Source organism: Taudactylus pleione, unplaced genomic scaffold (genome assembly GCF_031769625.1).
Source record: "Taudactylus pleione unplaced genomic scaffold, aTauple2 ptg000685l, whole genome shotgun sequence".
Lineage (NCBI taxonomy): Eukaryota > Metazoa > Chordata > Amphibia > Anura > Myobatrachidae > Taudactylus > Taudactylus pleione.
The window spans coordinates 688,084-714,071 of record NW_028285087.1 but is presented as its reverse complement, the minus strand read 5'-3'; the positions used below and the strand labels follow the sequence as shown (position 1 = coordinate 714,071).

Here is a 25,988-nt window from a genome sequence, read left to right as displayed (position 1 = left end):
CCCTATCCCTGGCATTACCACTGATCATTACCTATCAGAGAGAGACTCCCCTATCCCTGACATTACCACTGATCATTACCTATCTGAGAGAGACTCCCCTATCCCTGACATTACCACTGATCATTACCTAAGAGAGAGACTCCCCTATCCCTGATATTACCACTGATCATTACCTATCATGGAGAGACTCCCCTATCCCTGACATTACCACTGCTCATTACCTATCAGAGAGAGACTCCCCTATCCCTGACATTACCACTGCTCATTACCTATCTGAGAGACTCCCCTATCCCTGACAATACCACTGCTCATTACCTATCAGAGAGACTCCCCTATCCCTGACATTACCACTGCTCATTAGCTATCTGAGAGAGATTCCCCTATCCCTGACATTACCGCTGCTCATTACCTATCTGAGAGAGAGTCCCCTATCCCTGACATTACCACTGATCATTACCTATCTGAGAGATGCCCCTATCCCTGACATTACCACTGATCATTACCTATCTGAGAGACGCCCCTATCCCTGACATTACCACTGATCATTACCTATCTGAGAGAGACTCCCCCCTATCCCTGACATTACCACTGCTCATTACCAATCTGAGAGACTCCCCCCTATCCCTGGCATTACCACTGCTCATTACCTATCTGAGAGAGACTCCCCTATCCCTGGCATTACCTATCTGAGAGACTCCCCTATCCCTGGCATTACCACTGCTCATTACCTATCTGAGAGAGACTCCCCCCTATCCCTGGCATTACCACTGCTCATTACCTATCTGAGAGAGACTCCCCTATCCCTGGCATTACCACTGCTCATTAGCTATCTGAAAGAGACTCCCCTAACCCTGGCATTACCACTGCTCATTACCTATCTGAGAGAGACTCCCCTATCCCTGACATTACCACAGCTCATTACCTATCTGAGAGAGACTCCCCTGTCACTGACATTACCGCTGCTCATTACCTATCTGAGAGAGAGTCCCCTATCCCTGACATTACCACTGATCATTACCTATCTGAGAGACGCCCCTATCCCTGACATTACCACTGATCATTACCTATCTGAGAGAGACTCCCCCCTATCCCTGACATTACCACTGCTCATTACCTATCTGAGAGACTCCCCCCTATCCCTGGCATTACCACTGCTCATTACCTATCTGAGAGAGACTCCCCTATCCCTGGCATTACCTATCTGAGAGACTCCCCTATCCCTGACATTACCACTGATCATTACCTATCAGAGAGAGACTCCCCTATCCCTGACATTACCACTGATCATTACCTATCAGAGAGAGACTCCCCTATCCCTGACATTACCACTGATCATTACCTATAAGAGAGAAACTCCCCTATCCCTGACATTACCACTGATCATTACCTATCAGAGAGAGACTCCCCTATCCCTGACATTATCACTGCTCATTACCTATCAGAGAGAGACTCCCCTATCCCTGACATTACCACTGCTCATTACCTATCAGAGAGAGACTCCCCTATCCCTGACATTACCACTGCTCATTACCTATCTGAGAGACTCCCCTATCCCTGGCATTACCACTGCTCATTACCTATCTGAGAGAGACTCCCCCATCCCTGGCATTACCACTGCTCATTACCTATCTGAGAGAGACTCCCCTATCCCTGGCATTACCACTGCTCATTACCTAACTGAGAGAGACTCCCCTATCCCTGGCATTACCACTGCTCATTACCTATCTGTGAGAGACTCCCCTATCCCTGACTTTACCACTGATCATTACCTATCTGAGAGACTCCCCTATCCCTGACATTACCACTGATCATTACCTATCTGAGAGAGACTCCCTCCTATCCCTGACATTACCACTGCTCATTACCTATCTGAGAGAGACTCCCCTATCCCTGACATTACCACTACTCATTACCTATATGAGAGACTCCCCTATCCCTGGCATTACCACTACTCATTACGTATCTGAGAGACTCCCCTATCCCTACCATTACCACTGCTCATTACCTATCTGGGAGTCTCCCCTATCCCTGACATTACCACTACTCATTACCTATCTGAGAGACTTCCCTATCCCTGACATTACCACTGATCATTACCTATCTGAGAGACTCTCCTATCCCTGACATTACCACTGCTCATTACCTATCTGAGAGACTCCCCTATCCCTGGCATTACCACTACTCATTACCTATCTGAGAGACTCCCCTATCCCTGGCATTACCACTACTCATTACCTATCTGAGAGAGACTCCCCTATCCCTGGCATTACCACTACTCATTACCTATCTGAGAGACTCCCCTATCCCTGGCATTACCACTGCTCATTACCTATCTGAGAGACTCCCCTATCCCTGGCTTTACCAATGCTCATTACCTATCTGAGAGAGACTCCCTCTATCCCTGACATTACCACCACTCATTACCTATCTGAGAGACTCCCCTATCCCTGGCATTACCTCTGCTCATTACCTATCTGAGACTCCCCTATCCCTGGCATTACCACTGCTCATTAGCTATCTGAGAGAGACTCCCCTAACCCTGGCATTACCAATGCTCATTACCTATCTGAGAGAGTCTCCCTCTATCCCTGGCATTACCACCACTCATTACCTATCTGAGAGACTCCCCTATCCCTGGCATTACCACTGCTCATTACCTATCTGAGAGAGACTCCCCTATCCCTGGCATTACCATTGCTCATTACCTATCTGAGAGAGACTACCCCCTATCCCTGGCATTACCATTGCTCATTACCTATCTGACAACGACTCCCCTATCCCTGGCATTACCACTGCTCATTACCTATCTGAGAGACTCCCCTATCCCTGGCTTTACCAATGCTCATTACCTATCTGAGAGAGACTCCCTCTATCCCTGACATTACCACCACTCATTACCTATCTGAGAGACTCCCCTATCCCTGGCATTACCACTGCTCATTACCTATCTGAGACTCCCCTATCCCTGGCATTACCACTGCTCATTAGCTATCTGAGAGAGACTCCCCTAACCCTGGCATTACCAATGCTCATTACCTATCTGAGAGAGTCTCCCTCTATCCCTGGCATTACCACCACTCATTACCTATCTGAGAGACTCCCCTATCCCTGGCATTACCACTGCTCATTACCTATCTGAGAGAGACTCCCCTATCCCTGGCATTACCATTGCTCATTACCTATCTGAGAGAGACTACCCCTATCCCTGGCATTACCACTGATCATTACCTATCTGAGAGACTCCCCTATCCCTGGCATTACCACTGCTCATTACCTATCTGCGAGAGACTCCCCTATCCCTGGCATTACCATTGCTCATTACCTATCTGAGAGAGACTACCCCTATCCCTGGCATTACCACTGCTCATTACCTATCTGAGAGAGACTACCCCCTATCCCTGGCATTACCATTGCTCATTACCTATCTGACAAAGACTCCCCTATCCCTGGCATTACCATTGCTCGTTACCTATCTGAGAGACTCCCCTATCCCTGGCATTACCACTCCAACACTACAAGAAAACCCAATGCTAACGATAACCAATGATAAGTGGGTTTTCCTGAAAACCTTCTTCTGCAGGAAGTGGTACTCATCTCACATAAAACAGAGATGCATGTAATGGGCGAGTCTCACTCATCCTTAGCAGCCAACAAGTTAGTGGGCTTTTCCACCCCACCGTATACACATTTACTAAATAAATAATCTTATCCTTCTGGGTTTCCACTACTCTATATACATCAGGCAGCAGTTTATTTTATATTGTATATAACACAGTTTAGCTTATTGTATACACTGTTTCTAGCAGAGACAGTGTTCCAACAACAACACACATAAACAACCCTGCTTAGATAATGTACAGGCTACATTGAGAAACATATAATATAAAGCAATTTATTTTGTAAAAATTGCAAGAACCCATGTACAAGTCAATCAACTAAATAGTCTGATGGTAGAAACCAACTTTTATTATTTTATAAACTCCATATTTGCAGCTGAAAGTGATGGTAATGGACTCAGTATTACACAGAAGCTACCCACCCTCTAGCCCTGGAGTGTACACATCTTTCTGTTTCCTCTCTGGCTGACCCAAAACGATGTTAAATTTAATAAAGGTTTTTGGAAACTATGTTTAATGACACAACAATTACAGAAAAATTTCGATGAGATAATGACCATATAATATAGAAATAACCAATACCGTTATGTATCTGAAATGTCATAATGAAAGTTTGCATAAATCTATTTTAATGACACTTTGCACACATTTCTTGTCATTCTCCCACCCCCTCTTATTAGTATATGGAGGAGAATTGCTGCCCCGAGAGCCCCAGATGTCCTCTGTACAAGGGAATTCTCATCCCAGGAAATGATCATTTATCTGTAGACCTGCGTCCGGCATCCGTCCGTTTTGTCAAACAACAGAACTTCATACACAGAGAAGACACATTTGCCGGATTATTGACCCAAGAATGTTGTTATTACATTTCGCAAATATTTTAAATGCCATAAAAGGAAAAAGAGACTTAAATGTATTTAGGTTGGGGAAATGCTTGGGGATTATACAACCTTTAATGAGAAAATAATTGTTGTAGATACATTCGCTGCTCAGTGAACTCCAGTAGGGTTATTCTGTGAATGTTAACTGTTTGTATTGTGTATTTATAGTGTTATCCTATATCTACATTTCTAAATGATAAGTTTTTGGCCTCTGTTCGACACCTGAGAGGTTGTCGATGCCCCTCCCCTGTGAGATTTCCATTTGATTCAAACAAGCCAAGCCTTTAACAAAGAGAGGAGTGTACAATGGCATCATAGAGGCCATTAGGGAACCCAATGTAATCTTATAACCCACATATACAGTAAGTACTATTATTTTTAATATTAATTCATCTTTAAATATACCGCTTGCAGTGTGTATAGATGCAGCAGTCCTACTAAAATTGTACTATCTATGTAAAATGTGACTGTTCCTTTAGAGCAGGCCTGGCCAACCTGTGGCTCTCCAGCTGTTGTGAAGCTACAAGTCCCAGCATGCCTTGCCACAGATTTGCTATTAGGGAATGCTAAAACTGTGGCAGGAAATGCTGGGATGTGTAGTTTCACAACAGCTGGAGAGCCACGGGTTGGCTAGGCCTGCTTTAGAGGAAGCCGATAATTATTTATTAAGAATTAAGATTGCATTGATCATTGGTGGTAGTGGTCCCTATAAACTATAATCTCTTACTGTCACATATCACAGCGATAAGAAAATATCTTTAGTTTATTTTCTACCCAGCAAACAACCCTTGCCGGCTAGCGCCTGCCGCAGTCCCAGTGAAGAAGTTTGCACAAACTTGTATCATTGTACCGTCAGCTGACACTTCATATGTGCAGTATCAGTTTACGATTGGCCAGGAGGAGAGAAGCGTGGGGGCGGTACTCCCCCCGTAAGAACACAATGACCTGCACTTCTTAAATTGCCCTGAAACTTACGGTTTTAGGTTTAATAAACAGAACCCTTAATTACTACAATCTCAGCCTTCACGGACACTGAGCTGTATAAACTGAGAGCTGCAAACAGGTGAGAATTAGGCCAGGTACTCACCACAGGAAAGCAAGAAGAGTAATAATGTGCTAAACAGGAACGCCATTTCATGAACAGACCTGGAATATAAAATAACACAATATATTATATACCAGCCAAACAATATAAGATATCTCAGCAATAAATGGAGTTTCCAGTGTTATGAAAGTAATATATGTATTTACCTTATCCCTGACACCTCTCTCTCTCCCAGTTCTGCCTCCAGAATTTCTCCCCCATGCTTCCTCTCCCTTTCAAACTCTCCACCTCCCTACAAATCTTCAAACAGGCTCTCAAAACCCCATCTCTTTATGAAAGCCTTCCATCTCTCATAGTAACTCACTGCACTATGTTCTCCTCTCACTGTCTCACTCCACTATATAACCCAATTCTCCTACAGACTGTCATTTCTGACGAACAGGGCCCTCTTCCCTCATGTGCTCTTCCTATCCCTGCCAACATTATCCTCTCGTCTTTGCATTCTTTTCGCAATCAGTGGCTCTGAACCTGCCTGCTGTGCCCATCCACGGAAGCTCAGCCAGTGCCACATTCGTAGCCTACTGTAGTCATAGTGACCTTTTGCACTGAAATGTAGTTTTGACTATGACGTATATGTCAATTTGACCTGTTATGCTGAAGATGGAGTATTAGGAGGAGAGGTGGTAGGCTTGGGTGGAGATATGACTGGAAAGAGATAGAGAGCAGAGCCCAGGATGACACCTAGATGGGAACAAAGGAAGTGGAGATATTGTTAATGAAGAGGAGGAAAAGACGATAACTTTAGCTTTAGGGACCTATTCAGTAACATTTGTGGTATAAACCCAAAAATTCCTTATCGTGTGGGTTTGGAATGCATGTTTGGGCAATTTATCAACAACCATTTGTCTGGGTTGGATGCTTCTCAACGCTATCTTATGAGAGCAGACCAGGAGACATGGTGAGGTGTGAGGTATGTGATACCTAGAAGCTTCACCCTCTGCCGAGGCAATAGTTCCGCCGCTATATAGGTGCTAGACGCACTTTTGAAAACGGGAGACGTTCAGGCAAGTAGCAGTCGACTGTCCAAGTTTCCAAGAAAGTTATAGCTCAGAACATATCATTATGTACAACATCTGCAACGTGTGCAGGGCAATAAACTGCAGGTCTCCAGAGGGGTCAAGTAAACTGAAAATACCGTCCTGTAAATAATAAGTCAGTGTATTGTCAGCAGGGGCATAACTAGGTATTTGAGGGCCACATAGCAAAAGTGTGTAAGGGCCCCTATGTTCCACCCAGTGGTGAATAATATATATATAACACATGTAACTTTTGACAAGGAAGACGGGTCCCCCTAAGCTCTGGGTCCCATAGCAGCTGCACCCATTGAACCTATGGTAGTTACGCCCATGATCGTCAGTGTGTCCTGTCACATACAAACCATATTTATTACGGGGGATTCTGTTATAAAATTTTTTTACTTGTTTTCCAGATTCATGTAACCTGTTCCTGGTCAGGAATGGCCCTTATTACAGTGGGCTATTGTCTCCCAATTTATTTATATCTCATCGCTGGGCTTGTACTTGCCGACAGCTCCAATGACTTCAATAACTATCCCAGAAAAAAGCCTTTTTTTTTAATTTTTTTTATTACCTGGCCTGGAGCCAAACTCACAAACCCGAACTCAGTTCAAAGGACTGGAGTTACATCTGTGTGACGACGGGGAAAGACGAGAGTCAACGGCCTCCAGGCTGCCAATTCCTCCCTGCGATAAGATCTGCCTGTCTTCCGCTCTCCCCGTTTCTGCTCGGATAGACTCAGACTAGGAGGCACGCAACGGGCAGCACATTACACCTCGCCTTCCTCACATGTTTAGGTCAAATTAAATCCGGGAAATTTGAACAATGGATGGTCACCGATAACTGCAAAGTGACCTAAAGGGAAAAAGAAATGATACTGTGCAAATACCGTGCCTCAAACAGTACGTGGCTGCCTGCCTTGTGTATGGGCATAATTTAAGCTTCGCAAGTTATGTGCACAAGATATCTGCCACCCAAAATGTAGACGCATCTCGTCGGGCGTAGCTGTAGGGTGTACTAGGCCCTTTCCGTATTCCACTTGCACGTGAACAGCCCTAATCCGCGTCTCAAAGCGCATGTAGACGCAACTGTCACCAAATTATCCGTGCGGCTGAAAATTCTTCCCCAAGTTGTGTGTATGTGCAGGGTGGTATTCTAAAGTGAAGCTGGGTACACACCGGAGCGATGTCTAGCCGATTTGCTGTTTCGTAACGACAAATCGCCTACGTCGCTCAGTGTGTACGCTCAATAGGCGGGTGCACGAGGTCAGTAGCGACGTAATCAGATTTGATGTGCTGTACATCAAACCCGACGATTTTGCATGTGACCTAATGTATGTTTAATGAAGGACGGAACGAGTGATAGTTCCTTTATGCAGTAATCATTGTAGTGTGTACCGGAAATCACGCGATGTCCTGGGTGTCCCTGGATATCGTCACGATTGCCGATCGTCTCAATGTGTACCGAGCTTGGGGCACATAGGCCCAGATTTATCAACAATAGATATTCCTGTTATCACTCGTTACTGACCTTTAATGGTGCTCCAACTAATCAGCTCCTAACTGTCATTTTTCAAACACATAATAGGAGCTGATTGGTTGGAGCACCATTTGAGATTAGTAACGAGTGATAAAAGAATATCACTCCTTGATAAATCTGGCCCATACTGCCATAGTGCAAATGTTCTTGGGTCAATCTTTAAACATTGCCTATATGATAACCTGTGTGTAAGACATGCATATAATTTTAAATGGTTTGCCTGTACTAATGTACACTTTAAAAAGACAGAGCTGTAAAACATTAGGCTTACAGGACTGAATTTCTGGATTAAACAGGTTTAATCTGTATTAATAACATAGAAAGAATTATACTTTTATGCTGCGTTTAGAGCATTAACTGTCCCACATCCGAAATCTGCACCGGAGGACAGAAAGGGCATTAATCCAACGCAAGCAACACTAGATGTCTGCGGTCATGGTTTTACTTACTGCTCAGTGAGGAGCACAAATTAGTGGCCCCATAGTAAACTACCCAACCACCTCACCACCCACTAATGGTGTTTTGACAAGGAAGGAGTCCAGCCCAAGAGCAGCTGTAGTTTGCAAGTTCAAAGCTAAGTGATGACTGGTTCATTTGGCTCATGCTAGTCTACTCTCACACACAGGGTCTGATGCAGACCCAGTCGCAAGCGCTGAGCGCTCGCAACCGGGTCGATGGTGGCCTGGAGCACATGCGCACGACGGAGCCGGCTCCGTCGTGCGCATGCGCGAGACCCGGATAGCGATGAGCAATCCATCGCTCCGGGTCTCGCACCAAAAGGGGCGTGCTGTCGATGTTGAGTGACAGCAAGCCCCCTTTGGTGATGGGCCGGGGGAGTGGCTGCCCAAACGGAGGCGTTCCCATGTGCATGCCTCCGTTTGGGGCCGGCCCCACTGACATCACGAGTGGAAATCTCTCTGGGGCTTGCGGCAACGAGACCCTACCACAAGGGTCTCGTCGCAAGCCCGATGGTCGTGATGGTCTTGACCATTGCGACCATCTTCCTGGCCGCTCGCTATAGCTGTGTTGTCACCCACAGCTATGCGAGCGGCCAGGAGGCCGTTCTAAAAAAAAAAAAAAAAAAAAAGAATGGCCCTGATACAGAGCGAGCGCACTGTCAGAGCATCCGGCTCTGAATCAGGGCCACTGTCCGGTAGACTCCCAAATTTCAGGCAGTTTTCCTGGATCCCTCCCTCATCCCTAGTTAAGTTAAGCAAGCAAATCGGGGGCATGGAAATGCGATTTACGGTGAGTTGTGTCTCTGTTGCCCCGTCCTCACTGCTCCATGCTGCAAATTGCGTTATTGTACAATGCAGTATAATAATGTGTTACTTTATTTAATAAATACTTAACCTTCACCTGACTAAATAGAAATACGTGTTACATCAGACTTGTTCTCTCATTTACCTGTTTATACATCAATTAGAAGGAACAAAAGTCCTGATAATCAGGACAGTGGGACAGTCCCACTTATATTGGGACAATTGGAAGGTATATGTTTAGGCTTTCCAGAAATGGAACAGGTAACATCCGACAAACAGCAGCAAAACAGGTCCCAACGCCAGTAAACGTGCCAATGGGTATGGTATCGCAAGACAGAGAGATGTATGGTGTCAGGGGTGTGAAATGCATATGAAAAAAAAATCACGCCACTGGGTATTTACTGCCACCATATAATGTGGGAAGAACAGCATATGCCAATGGTTCCCAAACTGGGTGTCATGGCACCCTGGGGTGCCCGGGGGCACATGCAAGGGTGCCATAAGTTGATGATCCAGGACCAAATACAATTATTTATGGTCAATGTGACAGACAAAACTATGGTGACATATTAGCACAATTTACTTAATTTATTAGTTTTTTTTTCTGATTTCCTCAATAAGAAGCATGTGGCCTTAGGGGTGCTGTGAAAAAAAATGACGATACTCTAGGGCACCGTGATTCAAGAAAGTTTGGGTACCACTGGTATATACATTAATGCAGTTACTAACAAAATGCCGCAGCCAAAATGATGCAGGAAATGAATATAAAATCCGCTCTGGAAAGGGGGTACAGTATATTGCTGGGTATTAAGCTGCACCCCTGTGGTGGTCAGTAGTCACTGCAATCTTCTCGCTGGGTTCATGGTCGGTCAAGTGCCCAGGAAACTTGCTCACTACCCAGACCCATTACCCCTATTTTACCAGCTGTTCAGCAGCGGCTCCTGTGCCCTTTGGTGGAATGTACAAGCAGACGCACTTGGGTGTATCCACATTAAAATCCATGGGGGACGAAAGGATACATTTGGGATGACTCATGTATTATGTCTATTGTGTTTAATAGGTGAACAGATAGGGACACAGACATCGTCCCCCATGTTCTGCATTTCCACTTTGTAACCACGCGGCACCGACTTACACACACAAAGCTACGAGTACATTCCTGTCCCAGCTCCCATCTCTCACCCCTCCGAGATTTCAGTCTTTACTTTCAGCCTGATGACAACGCAGTAACCAACTTCTGAGGATCTCTGCTCTATCATCAGCACCTTCAGATGCAAGGGCCGAGGCCTTTCATGTCTTACAGGTAATACAAGAGTGAAAATATAACCCCACTGACAAGACTGGACAGGAGCGAAGGGATGATAAATTATTATATTCCCTTTCAAAAAAGTGGGACAAACTGGACAAAGCCATGCGGTGACTGGGCCTGTGACCCAGCGCCACCAGCTCTAATGTGCCTTGTTCCTCGTCCCTGCCCACACAAGCATATAAACCACGCTTTGGTACACACCTCGCAGACAACCGTAAACCGTATGATACGGACAAAAGGCAATGCCTACCATACTAGCAGGGGTTGTAGTCACTATTGGGCCCATAAATGTTTAGTTACGTCCCAGGATACAGATGCGTAGGATTTAGAACAGTACAAAGGAATTTGAACTGCCAGAGAAGTTTTCTGATACGATCATAGACACACAGGAGTAGGAAGAACAGGCGAGAGAGCGGAATGTACAAATTAGGGGCACTGAGGTATGTAAAATACTGTAGCTCTAACAATTTCCAGGTATCCCTGGCCACAAGACATGTCCCGTCATTCACCACATGCAAATATAGACCTCAGCATTCCTTTCTGGATAATCCCATCAAATCGCTACTGATACATTGTTTCATCAGGAACAGAGCACAGCATGCTGCAAACTAATGGACCACTTATACGGATTAAGCCGGTAACAGTATCACTGCGCACCCAGGATAGGACACTGGAGCTGAGTACAATGTTGTGTCCTTGCAGAGTACACACCACACCTGGACATCCTGCCAAGATTTCACTCTTCCCCCAGCTCCTGCATTTCTCGTTATCTGTAACACTACAAGTGTCTAGTTTCTACATCACTGGGGACATTCTGTTCTTAAGTACTGTTACATAACAATCATAAAAACAGATATTTCAGATGTGCTATAGGGGTGGCAGAACCCAGCAATCAGTGCTATAGGAATGGCAGAACCCAGCAACCAGGGCTGTTGGAGCGGCAGAACCCAGCAATCAGTGATATAGGAATGGCAGAACCCAGCAATCAGCGCTGTTGGAGCGGCAGAACCCAACAACCAGGGATGTTGGAGTGGCAGAACCCAGCAACCAGGGCTGTAGGGGTGGCAGAACCCAGCAACCAGGGCTGTAGGGGTGCCAGAACCCAGCAACCTGGGCTGTAGGGGTGGCAGAACCCAGCAACCTGGGCTGTAGGGGTCGCAGAACCCAGCAACCAGGGCTGTAGGAGCGGCAGAACCCAGCAACCAGGGCTGTAGTGGTCGCAGAACCCAGCAACCAGGGCTGCAGGGGTGGCAGAACCCAGCAACCAGTGCTGTAGGAGCGGCAGAACCCAGCAACCAGGGCTGTAGGAGTGGCAGAACTCAGCAATCAGTGCTATGGGAGTGGCAGAACCCAGCAACCTGGGCTGTAGGGGTCGCAGAACCCAGCAACCAGGGCTGCAGGGGTGGCAGAACCCAGCAACCAGTGCTGTAGGAGCGGCAGAACCCAGCAACCAGGGCTGTAGGAGTGGCAGAACCCAGCAACCTGGGCTGCAGGGGTCGCAGAACCCAGCAACCAGGGCTGCAGGGGTGGCAGAACCCAGCAACCAGTGCTGTAGGAGCGGCAGAACCCAGCAACCAGAGCTGTAGGGGTGGCAGAACTCAGCAATCAGTGCTATGGGAGTGGAAGAACCCAGCAACCAGCGCTGTAGGGGTCGCAGAACCCAGCAACCAGGGCTGCAGGGGTGGCAGAACCCAGCAACCAGTGCTGTAGGAGCGGCAGAACCCAGCAACCAGGGCTGTAGGAGTGGCAGAACCCAGCAACCAGGGCTGTTGGAGTGGCAGAACCCAGCAACCAGTGCTGTAGGAGCGGCAGAACCCAGCAACCAGGGCTGTAGGAGTGGCAGAACCCAGCAACCAGGGCTGTTGGAGCGGCAGAACCCAGCAATCAGGGCTGTTGGAGCAGCAGAACCCAGCAACCAGGGCTGTAGGAGCGGCAGAACCCAGCAACCAGGGCTGTTGGAGTGGCAGAACTCAGCAATCAGTGCTATGGGAGTGGCAGAACCCAGCAATCAGGGCTGTAGGGGTGGCAGAACCCAGCAACCTGGGCTGTAGGGGTCGCAGAACCCAGCAATCAGTGCTGTAGGAGTGGCAGAACCCAGCAACCAGGGCTGTAGGAGCGGCAGAACCCAGCAACCAGGGCTGTTGGAGCGGCAGAACCCAGCAGCCAGGGCTGTAGGAGTGGCAGAACCCAGCAACCAGAGCTGTAGGGGTGGCAGAACCCAGCAACCAGGGCTGTAGGAGTAGCAGAACCCAGCAATCAGTGCTGTAGGACTGGCAGAACCCAGCAACCAGGGCTGTGGAAGTGGCAGAACCCAGCAACCAGGGCTGTAGGAGTGGCAGAACCCAGCAACCAGGGCTGTAGGGGTGGCAGAACCCAGCAACCTGGGCTGTAGGGGTCGCAGAACCCAGCAATCAGTGCTGTAGGAGTGGCAGAACCCAGCAACCAGGGCTGTAGGAGCGGCAGAACCCAGCAACCAGGGCTGTAGGAGTGGCAGAACCCAGCAACCAGAGCTGTAGGGGTGGAATAACCCAGCAACCAGGGCTGTGGAAGTGGCAGAACCCAGCAACCAGAGCTTTAGGGGTGGCAGAACCCAGCAACCAGAGCTGTAGGAGTAGCAGAACCCAGCAATCAGTGCTGTAGGAGTGGCAGAACCCAGCAACCAGGGCTGTAGGGGTGGCAGAACCCAGCGTGACTGCTGGGCTGGGGAGAGAGTCTGCTGCCGCACTGGTGGGGGCAGGAGGCTGTAGGACCTGGGCCTGGGTAAAGAGTGCCTGCTCCCCCCCCCCCCCCCTGCGCCCCTGACTGTGAGCAGATTTAACAGTGGCAGGGTTCCCTTACCAGAGACTCAGGCATCGCTGGGTAAGCAGGCCACGCTTGGGATCACCAGCTAGCTCTCCAAAAATGTCTCCCGTGAGGGAAGGCGTCGGAAGGAAAGGTAGCAGTGCGCATAGTAGGAGAGGGACTGACCTTGCACCTGTCACTCTAAACATCCTCGAGTTACACCTTGTGGCACTAGTGCCAAGGGTCGCCCACCCCTGGCCTAGGTCAATGTTGAAGGAGAACATATCAGAACTGAATCAGGGCCGTCCCTCCTACCTTTTGGAGCGGCCTCCTGGCCGCTCGCATAGCTGTGGGTGACCACCCACAGCTATAGCGAGTGGCCAAAATGATGGTCGCGATGGTCAAGACCATCGCGACCATCGGGCTTGCGACGAGACCCTTGCGGTAGGGTCTCGCTGCCGCAAGCCCTGGTGTGCTTTTGTCTCTATCAGAGCCAAAAGCACTCCCACTGACATCACTGGTGATGTCAGTGGGGCCGGTCCCAGACGGTAGGCGTTCCCATGGGAACGCCTCCGTCTGGGCAGCCAAGCCCCCGGCACGCCCACCAAAGGGGGTGTGCTGTCAATCACCATCGACAGCACGTCCCCCTGGGTGCGAGACCCATAACGACGGCTTGGCCGTCGTTATTCGGGTCTCGCGCATGTGCGCAACGGAGCCGGCTCCCTTGTGCGTATGCGCACTTGGGCAACATCGACCCGCTTGCGAGCGCTCAGCACTCGCAAGCGGGTCTGAATTAGGCCCTAAGTTTGAAGGAGCAGGAAGACCCATCTTAGAAATAGATGAGGATGGCGATGTAGTATTAGACTTACAATTGCGTGGGCTGAAACATTAGAACCAGTGATGTCTCTATTAAATATTTGCAGCATATTCCCCAAACTCGCCCTTTTTCGGGGGATACCCACAAATATGAAATATCCCCCAGATGTACTATGCAGGGATTGTAGCAGGTCTGTCTCATACCTGCTGTGATCCCTCCTTTCCGACAGCAAGCGCAACCCCCAGAGGTTTCTATAAGGAATGCGATGCTATCAGATTTACCAAGCTCTGGAATGTGAAGTGTGATGTGATTGAGGGCGCCAATATTGCACCCAGATCGCATTGAGTATGTGATTATTGATAATGGGCCCCACAAAGACACCATACCTACAGGCCCGGTCATGACAAACTGATCTGTATTTCCCATGGGTCTCAGGAAAACCAAGAAACCTACGTGTACTGCATACTTACCAACCTTGCTGCCCCCTACTTACCGCTGTCGGGATTCCAGTGTCGGGATTTATTCAGCCACCGACATATCATACCAATTCCGTGTCAATATATAATAGGGTCCCATAAAATCTTAACAAGGGATAACTGATATATTGATTAAATGTGCTGTCTAGGAAATGTTTAGATCAACCTAAGAGGTACATACTGTCAGGGGCGTATCTACCCATTGGCCAGGATGGCACTCACCAGGGGCGCCAGCCAAGGGGGGGCGCCATCCGGGGTGCCACCCGTGGCCAAGGGGTAGAATGAAAATAGGGCTGCCAGGGCTGCAGTCCCGTGTATGCCCCTGTGGCTCAGCGGCTCCTTAGTGCAGCAGCAGCATCGATGAGACGCACATGACGTCACAACGTCAAGAGCGCCTTGTTAAAAAAAACTTTATTTATTCTATTGTACAAGGCAGCCACCGGCAAGCAATGGCGGCTGCCCGGACCTTGACATCTAGGAAGTTCCTAGATGTCAAGGTCCGGGCAGCCGCCATCGCTTTCCGACGGCTGCCTGGTACAGTCAGGGGCGTAGCTCCAGGCGCCGTAAAGAATAGAGGGTGCGCCGGAGCCCGACTCTGCTACAACAGATACTGCATGGCCGTATACAGGTCACAGCTGTCTAATTAGACAGCCGCCTGAGCCACGTAATCTTCCCCCCTCCGCGCTCCCAACCAGAGTCATGCGTGTGACGTCATACGCACGCGCATATGACTTCAGACGGGCGGAGGAGATTGGACTGGAGAGATGAGGTTCCCGGGACGCACCTACCCACCGTGGAGGGCGCTATCCATCAGGATCAAGTAATCCACAAGTTGGACACTGCTGCACTACTGGAGCAGGTGAGCTGCATTCAACGGGCAGCTGGGAATTTAGCAAGGGGGAAGGGGTACGGATGGAGGCAGAAGGGTGCACATATGACACTGAGAGGAATACGGGGTACAGACAGGCTGAAGAGGGTACAGTTAAAGGCACAGAAAGAATAGGGGGTACAGAAGGGCACAGAGAGGCAGAATGGAGCACAGATAGAGGCACAGAGATGAATTGGGGATACATATAGAGGCACAGAGACGAATATGGCGTATAGAGTCAGTGGGGGGTACATATAGAGACAGAGAGGCAGACGGATGAAAAGAGAAGCACGGACAGACACAAGGAAGTACAGAGAATTATTCTGAAAATATGGGGGGGAGGGGGTGCCAGTCTATTACTTTGCCAGGGGCGCTCGGACCCCTAGATACACCCCTGCATACTGTATGTGAATTAAGCAACAAGAGGTCTATTTACTAAGCAGTGTTAGGAGACAGAGTGAAAAGTGATAAGAAAGTGATAAGGTGCCAGCCAATCAGCTCCCAACTCTCATTTTTCAAACACAGCCTGTGAGATGACAGTTGGGAGCTGATTGGCTGGCACCTTATCAATTTTCACTCTGTCGCCTAACACTGCTTAGTAAATAGACCCCTAAGTTACTTACAGGATCCAGATGGATTATGAATTTAGTATCTGCTAGGTCAGGTGTGTTGCATCTAGTTGTTCGGAGATACCAATAATAATATGGATGTGTAAACAGAATAACTATTGTTGAGAGCTATATATACAAAATTTGGGTATCTTTTGTATACTTTGTGATATTATGTTTTATTAAGATTACTATACGTATTATACACTCCTCTGACGCCGGAGTTGTGGGATATGTCTTGTCTAATTGAATAATGGACAACAAACAAAATCCATGTGTATAGAATACCGCTTTTATACCGAAATTCCCGGTCTGACCTGGAGGTTGGGACAGGGTTCCAATCCGGATCAGACCTGGAATTTAGCCGGCACCGACCCAGGATATTCCCGAGTCGGCGCCATTCACACCGCAGCCGGGTCTGCAGTAACCCGGCTCTTCCGGCATGGAAGTGGACGCTTGGAGATGACGTCATCTCCAAGCACCACTGAAGCCGACTAATCAGCCAGCATGCGGCGCACTCCAGGTCATCATGACCCGGATCGCGCCGTTTACACTGCAGGGTTTCACGGGCCATTCCAGTGTCAAACCCTGCATGTTACCTGGGTTGGATTGCTGGGTCACTCGTCCCGGGAATCCAACCCTCACCCCTTTTACACCAAGGAGCTACCTGGGTTACACTGCAATAACCCGGGTTTTAGCTCTTAGAGACATTTGTGACCATAAATAATTTGTTTATATATTCGCCTACTTTTTTCTCCATACCTATAAATTCTTATAGGGAAGGAGTCATTAGATTTAGATGTTTTTTATTAGTATATGTCTTTTTGTGAGTATAAACTCTTCTGTGTGTTTTTAGGTGTATATATTAAATAAAGGTTAAGTTTTAATACATGTTTATACATAAGAGTGTCCCCACAAAGGAGTCTTCTAGGCTATCCTGCTATACAGTATAGTAAAAGTGCAAGTTTATCCCGGGAGACTAGGCAAGCATGGTGTACAGATAAATGGGGTATATGACATCATCACTAGGGTGTACCTCAGTGCCTCACCTGCAATCTGTTTCTTGCCTGCTGCTAGACTGAATAGAAGATATGGCTGACATTACCAGTTGAAACGACATAATACACTAAATAAACTCTGCAATGTTATACAAACATCACACCGCCCCGTGCCGGAGATGAGACAATGTTCTTGGAGTAAAATAACTAAATTACCCCCCGTCACAGCTCATTTAACCTATGCAAGACGTGGGAAACACCTGTGTGGGCTGACAATCCACGTATTGTCTGTCACTGGAACAGTCAGCGCAGAGGATCACAGGACCGTGCACATTATGTACATCTATCTGGGAACTGTTTGCATTAATTCGATATGTGCTCTCAGTTATCAATGACGATTAGGGGGGCCCGTAACACAAGTGCAGGAGCTAGCGACTGTCAGACACATCAAGCAGACAATGGCTCCTGGTGACCTCTGAGGTTATACACCCTGGGACTGTAAACCAGGGAGAATGAAACATCTGACGTGACGTGATCCAACAGCCGTCCATGGATGACACAATCAAGGAAAAAGTTAGATGCCAGTTAAAAGGTCACAGAGATTCTCAGCTTGTACTACAGCCTCAGGTGTAATTACATAAATGGGAGAAGGAACCAGGGTGAGAAGACCCCCATGGAAGACCATGGCTGGCAGGGTTTCCATCTGAGTGATAGAAGTGGCTGAGTCTCTGAATTTTGATCTATTCTGTAAAATATATATTCTAGGTGTGGACTATATTATCAGGAATGCTTGGGACTTAGGGGTATACAGTATTTACCAAAGTGGGAGTTTTTAGAAGTGGAGATGTTGCCCATAGCAAACAATCAGATTCTACTTAACATTTAACAAGCACCTTCTAAGAGATATTAGGTAGACTCTGATTGGTTGCTAGCTTGCTATGGGCAATATCTTCTCCACTTCTAAAAACTCTCACTATAGTAAAGATACCCCTAAGTGTTCTTAAATTAGGGATTTCCTGGATTGTGTAACACCGTACCTATAAATATAAAAAATTACATTTAAAATCGACCACTATTTTCCCCAATGCCCCAGGGCATTACCCTCCTCAGTGTGAAGTGTGACAGTGCTCCTTGTGGTGACTTTAGGTGGTGCTCTATGTGTACGGCACACCCCATCACCTTAAACCAGGGTTTCCCAAACTTGGTCATCAAGGCACATCCAGGTTCTAAGGATATCCACCTGTGCTTAAGCATGGATATCTTTAAATCCTGGACTGCGGATGCAGGAGAAAGTATAATTGTTAACAGTTACTTATATAGCGCCAGCATATCCGTTGCGCTTTGCAATTGGGAACATAGCAGTAATAATATGAGACACATCAGACAGACAGAAAGGTAAGAGGGCCCTGTTGGCAAGCTTACCCTCTATGGCAGGGGTCTTCAACCATTAAGACAGTGTGGGCTACATTCAAAAATTAAACGAAGCCCGAGGGTCACTAAGCTATACTACAGTATTTAGACTCTGCCCCCTCTTCACACAATGATGTCCCATAACTGCCCCCTCCTGCAATTTTAATTAGGTCCCGGAATGGCCCCCTCCTCCCACAATTATAATTATGCCCCATAACTGTCCCTCCTACTCCACTATGTAAGATAGTTACCCCTATCCCTCAAACAATTATGTCCCATAACTGCCCCCCTCTGCAGGGCCCCCAGTAGTGCCCCTTATACAGTGCCCCCCTGTAGTGGTCCCCATTATGCAGTGCCCCCAGTAGTAGTCCCCCCTATGCAGTGCCACTTATATAGTGACCCCAGTAGTCCCCACTATGCAGTGCCCCTTATATAGTGCCCCCAGTAGTAGACCCCCTATGCAGTACCCCTAGTAGTGCCCCCAGTAGTTGTCCCTCGTATACAGTGCCCCCAGTAGAAGTCCTCCCTATGCACTGCCCCATATACAGTGCCCCCAGTAGTAGTCCGCCCTATGCACTGCCCCGTATGCAGTGCCCCCAGTAGTAGTCCCCCTATGCAGTGCCCCCCCTATGCAGTTCCCCCAATAGTAGTCCCCCCTATGCAGTGTCCCCAGTAGTGGTCCCCCCTATGCAGAGCCCACAGTAGTAGTCCCCTCCTAGGCTGTGCCCCAATAGTAGTCCCCCCCCTATGCAGTTCCCCCAATAGTAGTCCGCCCTATGCAGTGGCCCCAGTAGTGGTCCCCCCTATGCAGTGCCCACAGTAGTGGCAACCCCTCCATGCAGTGACAGTGCCCCTTACATATACAGGACAAAGACACACATAAAAAAAACCCTGAACTCTCGCGCCCACCACCGACCGCTCCTCCCAGCCTGGTCTGCACTATGGGAGAGACGTCACAACGTCTCTCCAAACACCCACTGCGGGATCTGGAAGGTGGAACTCATGAGTGAGCTCCAGCCCGTCTCCGGTCGTGGGTGCAGCAGCCAATGAGAGTCTGTCTGACTCTCATTGGCTTCCAAACCAAACATACCGCCGACGATGTGTTTGTTACTGTGTAGCGTGGACCACGCTACACTTATTGAAATGGACCTGGAGGGGGTGACATTAAGGTATGCCTACACACCATCCGCGGGCCACGGGTTTGAAGACCCCTACTCTATGGGAAAGTTTCTCACTATGAGGCCTATTCATGATGTTAATTATCGGGGTCCGAACGGACCCCGCAACCACCGGAGCAAATCATCATTGGTCCAGCGCGGTGGCAGCTGATGTGAAATCAGCTGCCCCCGCGAGCGGCTTCACTGCTCCTTTTTGGAGCAGTGACGGCGGTGCGCATGCATGATCTACAGGTCACGCATGCGCACAAGAGCCCCGATGTCCGGCGGAAAGAGCCGGACAGGGGCAGAGGTATCCGAAATGATCCCTTCTCGCAACCCGGACCTGCTTCCCATAGGGAAGAGCGGGTAGTGATCCACAAGCGGGGGTATTCGCCAACTGAAGATGGGGAATGCTCCCGCAGTCAAGCTCCAAAAATATAATATTTTCGGAGCTTGATGAATTCCGTCCCCATACTAGTGTATGGGGATAGTGGGCCATTCCGCAAACAGAAGGTAAGTAGGAAATATCTGTGATACTAGTGTATGGGGACAGCGGGCCATTCTGGGAGAGGAAGGTAAGTAGGAGATATCTGTGATACTAGTGTATGGGGACAGCGGGCCATTCCGCAAATAGAGGGTAATTAGGAAATATCTGTGATACTAGTGTATGGGGACAGCGGGCCATTCTGGGAGAGGAAGGTAAGCAGGAGATATCTGTGATACTAGTGTATGAGGACAGCGGGCCATTCCGCAAACAGAAGGTAAGTAGGAGATATCTGTGATACTAGTGTATGGGGACAGCGGGCCATTCTGGAAGAGGAAGGTAAGCAGGAGATATCTGTGATACTAGTGTATGGGGACAGCGGGCCATTCTGGAAGAGGAAGGTAAGCAGGAGATATCTGTGATACTAGTGTATGGGGACAGCGGGCCATTCCACAAAGGGAAGGTAAGTAAGAGATATCTGTGATATTAGTGTACGGGGACACTATCTGTGATATCTCCTGCTTTACCTTCTTAATGAATCGCCCGAATACTTAATTGTCACAATTGCAGGTGAAAATGTGCTTTTTCACCTGCTGTTGTGACAATTAAGTGATGATGAATAGGCCCCTATCAGTCTTACCAACCTGTGCAAGATCTATTCCACATTCTGTATATTAAACAAAGTATAGTGAATGTCCGTGTCACTATTACCGGGGCTCTGCCTCACACTGTACCCTATACCAGATATCCTTAAAAACTGGACCGTAATGGTGGAGTTTGGGAACCTCTGCCCTATATACTAGTGACGGCCAGTTATCAGCATCCTCTCATAATAACTAAGGCTTTTCCTTCCCCACACTAAGCTTAGACATAACAATATTGTCTGTACCCTCTACTGCATGTACTGGGCAGCAGTGTTTTACATCATCAGGATACAGATGTGCTAAACACAGCCAAGCCTACGCAGTTACTATCATCTCCTATTTACACATGGTGCCACAAGCGTTCCATAGCGCGTACATAGGGGATACTGTAGCATTATACAACAGTACATAAGCAAATTAGACAGTTCCAGACAAGTCAACAGATTTATATATTAGCATAATTACAGCCAGCAAATTATGTAAATTTGAACAAGTATTGCACAATATACAGAGATATCAGCAGGGCTTCGCGAAATCATCACCTCACAGACACAGGGCTTCCCGAAATCATCTCCTCACAGACGCAGGGCTTCGCAAAATCATCTCCTCACAGACGCACGGCTTCGCAAAATCTCCTGACAGACGTAGGGCTTCGCAAAATCATCACCTCACAGACGCAGGGCTTCGCAATATCATCACCTCACAGATGCAGGGCTTCCCGAAATCATCTCCTCACAGACGCAGGGTTTCCCGAAATCATCTCCTCACAGACGTAGGGCTTTCCGAAATCATCTCCTCACAGACGCAGGGTTTCCCGAAATCATCTCCTCACAGACGCAGGGCTTTCCGAAATCACCTCCTCACAGACGCAGGGCTTCCCGAAATCATCTCCTCACAGACGCAGGGCTTCCCGAAATCATCTCCTCACAGACGCAGGGCTTCCCAAAATCATCTCCTCACAAACGCAGGACTTCCTGAAATCATCTCCTCACAGACGCAGGGCTTTCCGAAATCATCTCCTCACAGACGCAGGGCTTCCCGAAATCATCTCCTCACAGACGCAGGGTTTCCCGAAATCATCTCCTCACAGACGCAGGGCTTCCCGAAATCATCTCCTCACAGACGCAGGGCTTCCCGAAATCATCTCCTCACAGACGCAGGGCTTCCCGAAATCATCTTCTCACAGACGCAGGGCTTCCCGAAATAATCTTCTCACAGACGCAGGGCTTCCCGAAATCATCTCCTCACAGACGCAGGGCTTCCCGAAATCATCTCCTCACAGACGCAGGGCTTCCCGAAATCATCTCCTCACAGACGCAGGGCTTCCCGAAATCATCTTCTCACAGACGCAGGACTTCCCGAAATCATCTTCTCACAGACGCAGGGCTTCCCGAAATCATCTCCTCACAGATGCAGGGCTTCCCGAAATCATCTTCTCACAGACGCAGGACTTCCTGAAATCATCTCCTCACAGACGCAGGGCTTTCCGAAATCATCTCCTCACAGACGCAGGGCTTCCCGAAATCATCTTCTCACAGACGCAGGACTTCCCGAAATCAACTTCTCACAGACGCAGGGCTTCCCGAAATCATCTCCTCACAGACGCAGGACTTCCCGAAATCATCTTCTCACAGACGCAGGACTTCCTGAAATCATCTCCTCACAGACGCAGGGCTTTCCGAAATCATCTCCTCACAGACGCAGGGCTTCCCGAAATCATCTCCTCACAGACGCAGGGCTTTCCGAAATCATCTCCTCACCGACGCAGGGCTTCCCGAAATCATCTCCTCACCGACGCAGGGCTTCGCAAAATTATCTCCTCACAGACGCAGGGCTTTGCAAAATCATCTCCTCAGACGCTTTTATCGGGCATGTTTATTAAAGAATATTTGTGGTATATCCAAAGAAAACACCCATTTTTAAGGGGGGGTACCCGCAAACATTAAGGATCCCCCTGAATGTAACTAGGAGGGATATCTCCATTATCTTCCTCCATTTCCGACTGCACAGCAGCCCACATAGGTTCCTATGAGGGCAGCTTAGCTGTCAGATTCACCAAGCTCTGGAATGCCTTAGCCCCTAGAAGCCTATTGGCTACTCCATCGCCGCTCTCTTCAGACGGGCTGTTATAGGAGACCTTGTCCCAGCAGGAATATTCCGCTAAATTTGCATAAAAAACATGTTAATTTTCCTTTCGAGAATTTAGCCGATAATATATATCGACATTGGATTTAAAATGCGAGATATGACAAATTGGCCCCTTTGTATTCACAATATGAGGCTTTTATTCGCAAAATATAGTGATAATCTGATAAATCAGTGATCTGCAGATCATCAGTCTGTCCCATCTACACTTTAGCAGACACGCACCGTACAATGTCAGGGCCCAGGGGCGTATCTATAATGGGTGCAGGGTGTGCGGGGCACACGGGCACCTGGGTCCAGGGGGGCCCCGCACCGACACCCTGCACCCATAACATTACTTACCTCTCCAGACTCCCACGTCGGCGCTGGCATCTGGCACTGTAAAATGACTGGAAAATGGCCACGGCGGCCATTTTCCCATATTTTGCGCATGCGCAGTACAGAGAAAATGGCCGTCTTGGCCATTTTCCCGATGACCTGTGCATATCATACATGCCGACATTTCACTCCTTCCGAGAGGGAGCTGGTGGGCTTTCTCGGCGGGGGGGGGCGGACAGCGGCAAAAAAGGGGACGTGGCCTGGCGGTGACTAACATTTTGGGGCGGAGCATGGGGCATGGCATCACGATCGCGTCATTGCGGCTCCGCCCCCTCTTCACAATGCCGCTATTAATGGCATTGTACAGCAGGGGGCAGGCCACAATGATGCGATTCAGCGCAAATCGCGTCACCGGCTCCTCCGCTGTCGGGATTTTTACAGTAAGTGCAGGGGGGGGGGGCGGATGGGTTGCTGGTGCCCAGGAGGCTTGCCTGCCTTCCCGGGAGGTCGGGAGCGGCACCCGATTTTCGGGAGGCTCCCGACCAAATCGGGAGGGTAGGCAAGTATGGTGCATACACTATAGACTCTGGGCACACTCTAGTGCCCAGAGTCTATAAACTCTGCTGGCCGCGCACAGCTCAGTGCACTGCCGGCCGCCGGGCGCAGGGGAGGGGGCCCGTGTCGGAGACTGCACACGGGCCCCCTCCTCTCGAGAAACGCCTCTGTCAGGGCCGCTGCCGATTTCCTTCCTGATGACTTGTGTTTCTTAACCCTTGTTTTCAGGGGTTAACTGCAAATATTTAGTATCCCCCGGATGTATGAAAGAGAGACCACATCTGCTATTTCCGATAACTGCTGCAATTCCTCCATTCCCGCAGGCAACCGCATCCCCCAAAGGTTTCTATGGAGGATGCGATGCTGCCACATTTACCAACATGTGAAGATGGCATCAGCCGCTGTAACCTATGGGTGACACATCTCATACTTAGCCAGGAGAGGATTCCTCCAGAACCCTCTCCCGGCAATGGCGACCGCACACGTGCAGTCAGTGGGACTCCGCCTCCGCAGCAGCCCCGGCAGATCTCTGCCCACATTGGACGGGCTACTTTCAGAGCTACTTGCATGTGGCGAATGATACGTTCCGGTGACAGGATCGCATGTTGCAATACGATCATGGGCGGTAATGTCTTTCCCAAATTGCATTGCAATTGCGATCTTTAATAAATGGAGGCCATAGACAAACGCCATGTCGTACAGAGAAGCTTATTATCATAGTAACATTAGTGTGAGGGTTTGGGGTCTATTAAGTAAGCAAAATTTTCCATAACGTTTCAGCGCGATTCAGTAGCGGAACTGCCGGAGACAATGGAGTCAGTTGCCGCCAGGCTCCAGCCCTGAAGGGGGCACCTCCCCCATTGTCCCCCCGTTCCGTGTCCTTCCTGCTGCTGCTGTAACAGAGGAGCCGCCGAGCTGAGCGCCGATCATCATCTCTCCCGTGAGTTACTCTGGTCGCGGATGTCATGTAACATGTGACCGCGACCTGAACCTGCCTGCTGATTGGGAGCCGGGAGACAGTGCGGCCATGCATACAGAGGACTCCAGAGTCAGACCTGGGGAGGTGGTGGGCGGTGCTATTTGCGCTTGGCACATTATTGGAGGAGAGGTAGTGTGTGTGGAGGGAGCGGGAGCTACTGGAGCCAATGGCAGGAATGGAATGAAGCTGGTTGCCAGGCTCCTGCAAAGGGAGAAACTTGGAGACGCATCAGCGCGGTCAGGCCCTGGTGCTTTGACTCACCTGAGCGCCATGGAGGGGGTGGAAGACCCTGACTATAGATGTCACAGCCAAGCACCACAGACCATGGGAAGGGACACTCAACAGGCTGCAGCTGATGCTAAACTCTATAGTAACAGGCAAGAATAACAAAGTGAGGGGAAGCTGCATTCAACAGGCGCGGGGAGGGGGGGGGGGTGTTATCATGGTGGCCAGGAGAGAACACCGATGGGGTGAAAGAGAGAAAGGAGAGTATAAAGAGAAAACTGGTAGAAATGGCATAGATAGAGGCACAAGGGGGCACAGAGATGCCAAATTACACCTTGGCTCTGGGTGACTAGGATGAACTTAGGCCACTGGCCTGATTTAAGTGTCCTAGCTATGCGGGAACAGGTTTACGGAAAAGAAAACGCAATTATCTCCTCTGTTAAATGCGCAACTCCGACAACATCGCACTGTGGAGACCTAACTACACAGGTAGCAGGAAAACGTTAAATGTGTAAAAGCTGACTTTATAGAACGCCATCTCAGAGTGCCTTTATAGGAAGAAAAATCCTTACTTCAGACTAAAACTGCCGGGACAGAGGGATCTCGTCCAATCAGCCCCTGCAGCTGGCTGAAACTCCACCCACTCTCCACCCAGTGTCAGTGCTCCTGGCAGTGTAATTACAGTGTTATCAAAATGCTTATATACATAGCGTTCCCGCTAGGCTGTTTTAGCAGGGCGCGGCGCCCTGCCCTCCTTCTGGAGGGCAAAAAGTACCCTGCCCTCCAGAAGGAGG

At 48.9% G+C, this 25,988-nt stretch overlaps 1 protein-coding gene across 2 annotated transcripts in view; it reads right to left on the bottom strand.

Annotated features, from left to right (window-relative positions):
* The window catches only part of VWA2 (von Willebrand factor A domain containing 2), an 82,912-nt gene that overhangs the window by 48,022 nt on the left and 8,902 nt on the right, over positions 1-25,988 (bottom strand). Inside the window, exons 2-3 of one of the 2 annotated variants that reach the window (XM_088456024.1) lie at positions 7,194-7,474; positions 5,586-5,644 (exon numbers count right to left, since the gene is read on the bottom strand). In XM_088456024.1, the coding sequence (XP_088312150.1) occupies positions 5,586-5,631 (46 nt within the window). In that variant the 5' untranslated portion in view covers positions 5,632-5,644; positions 7,194-7,474. The remainder of the gene's footprint in view (positions 1-5,585; positions 5,645-7,193; positions 7,475-25,988) is intronic. The other variant, XM_088456023.1, reaches the window with a different exon arrangement.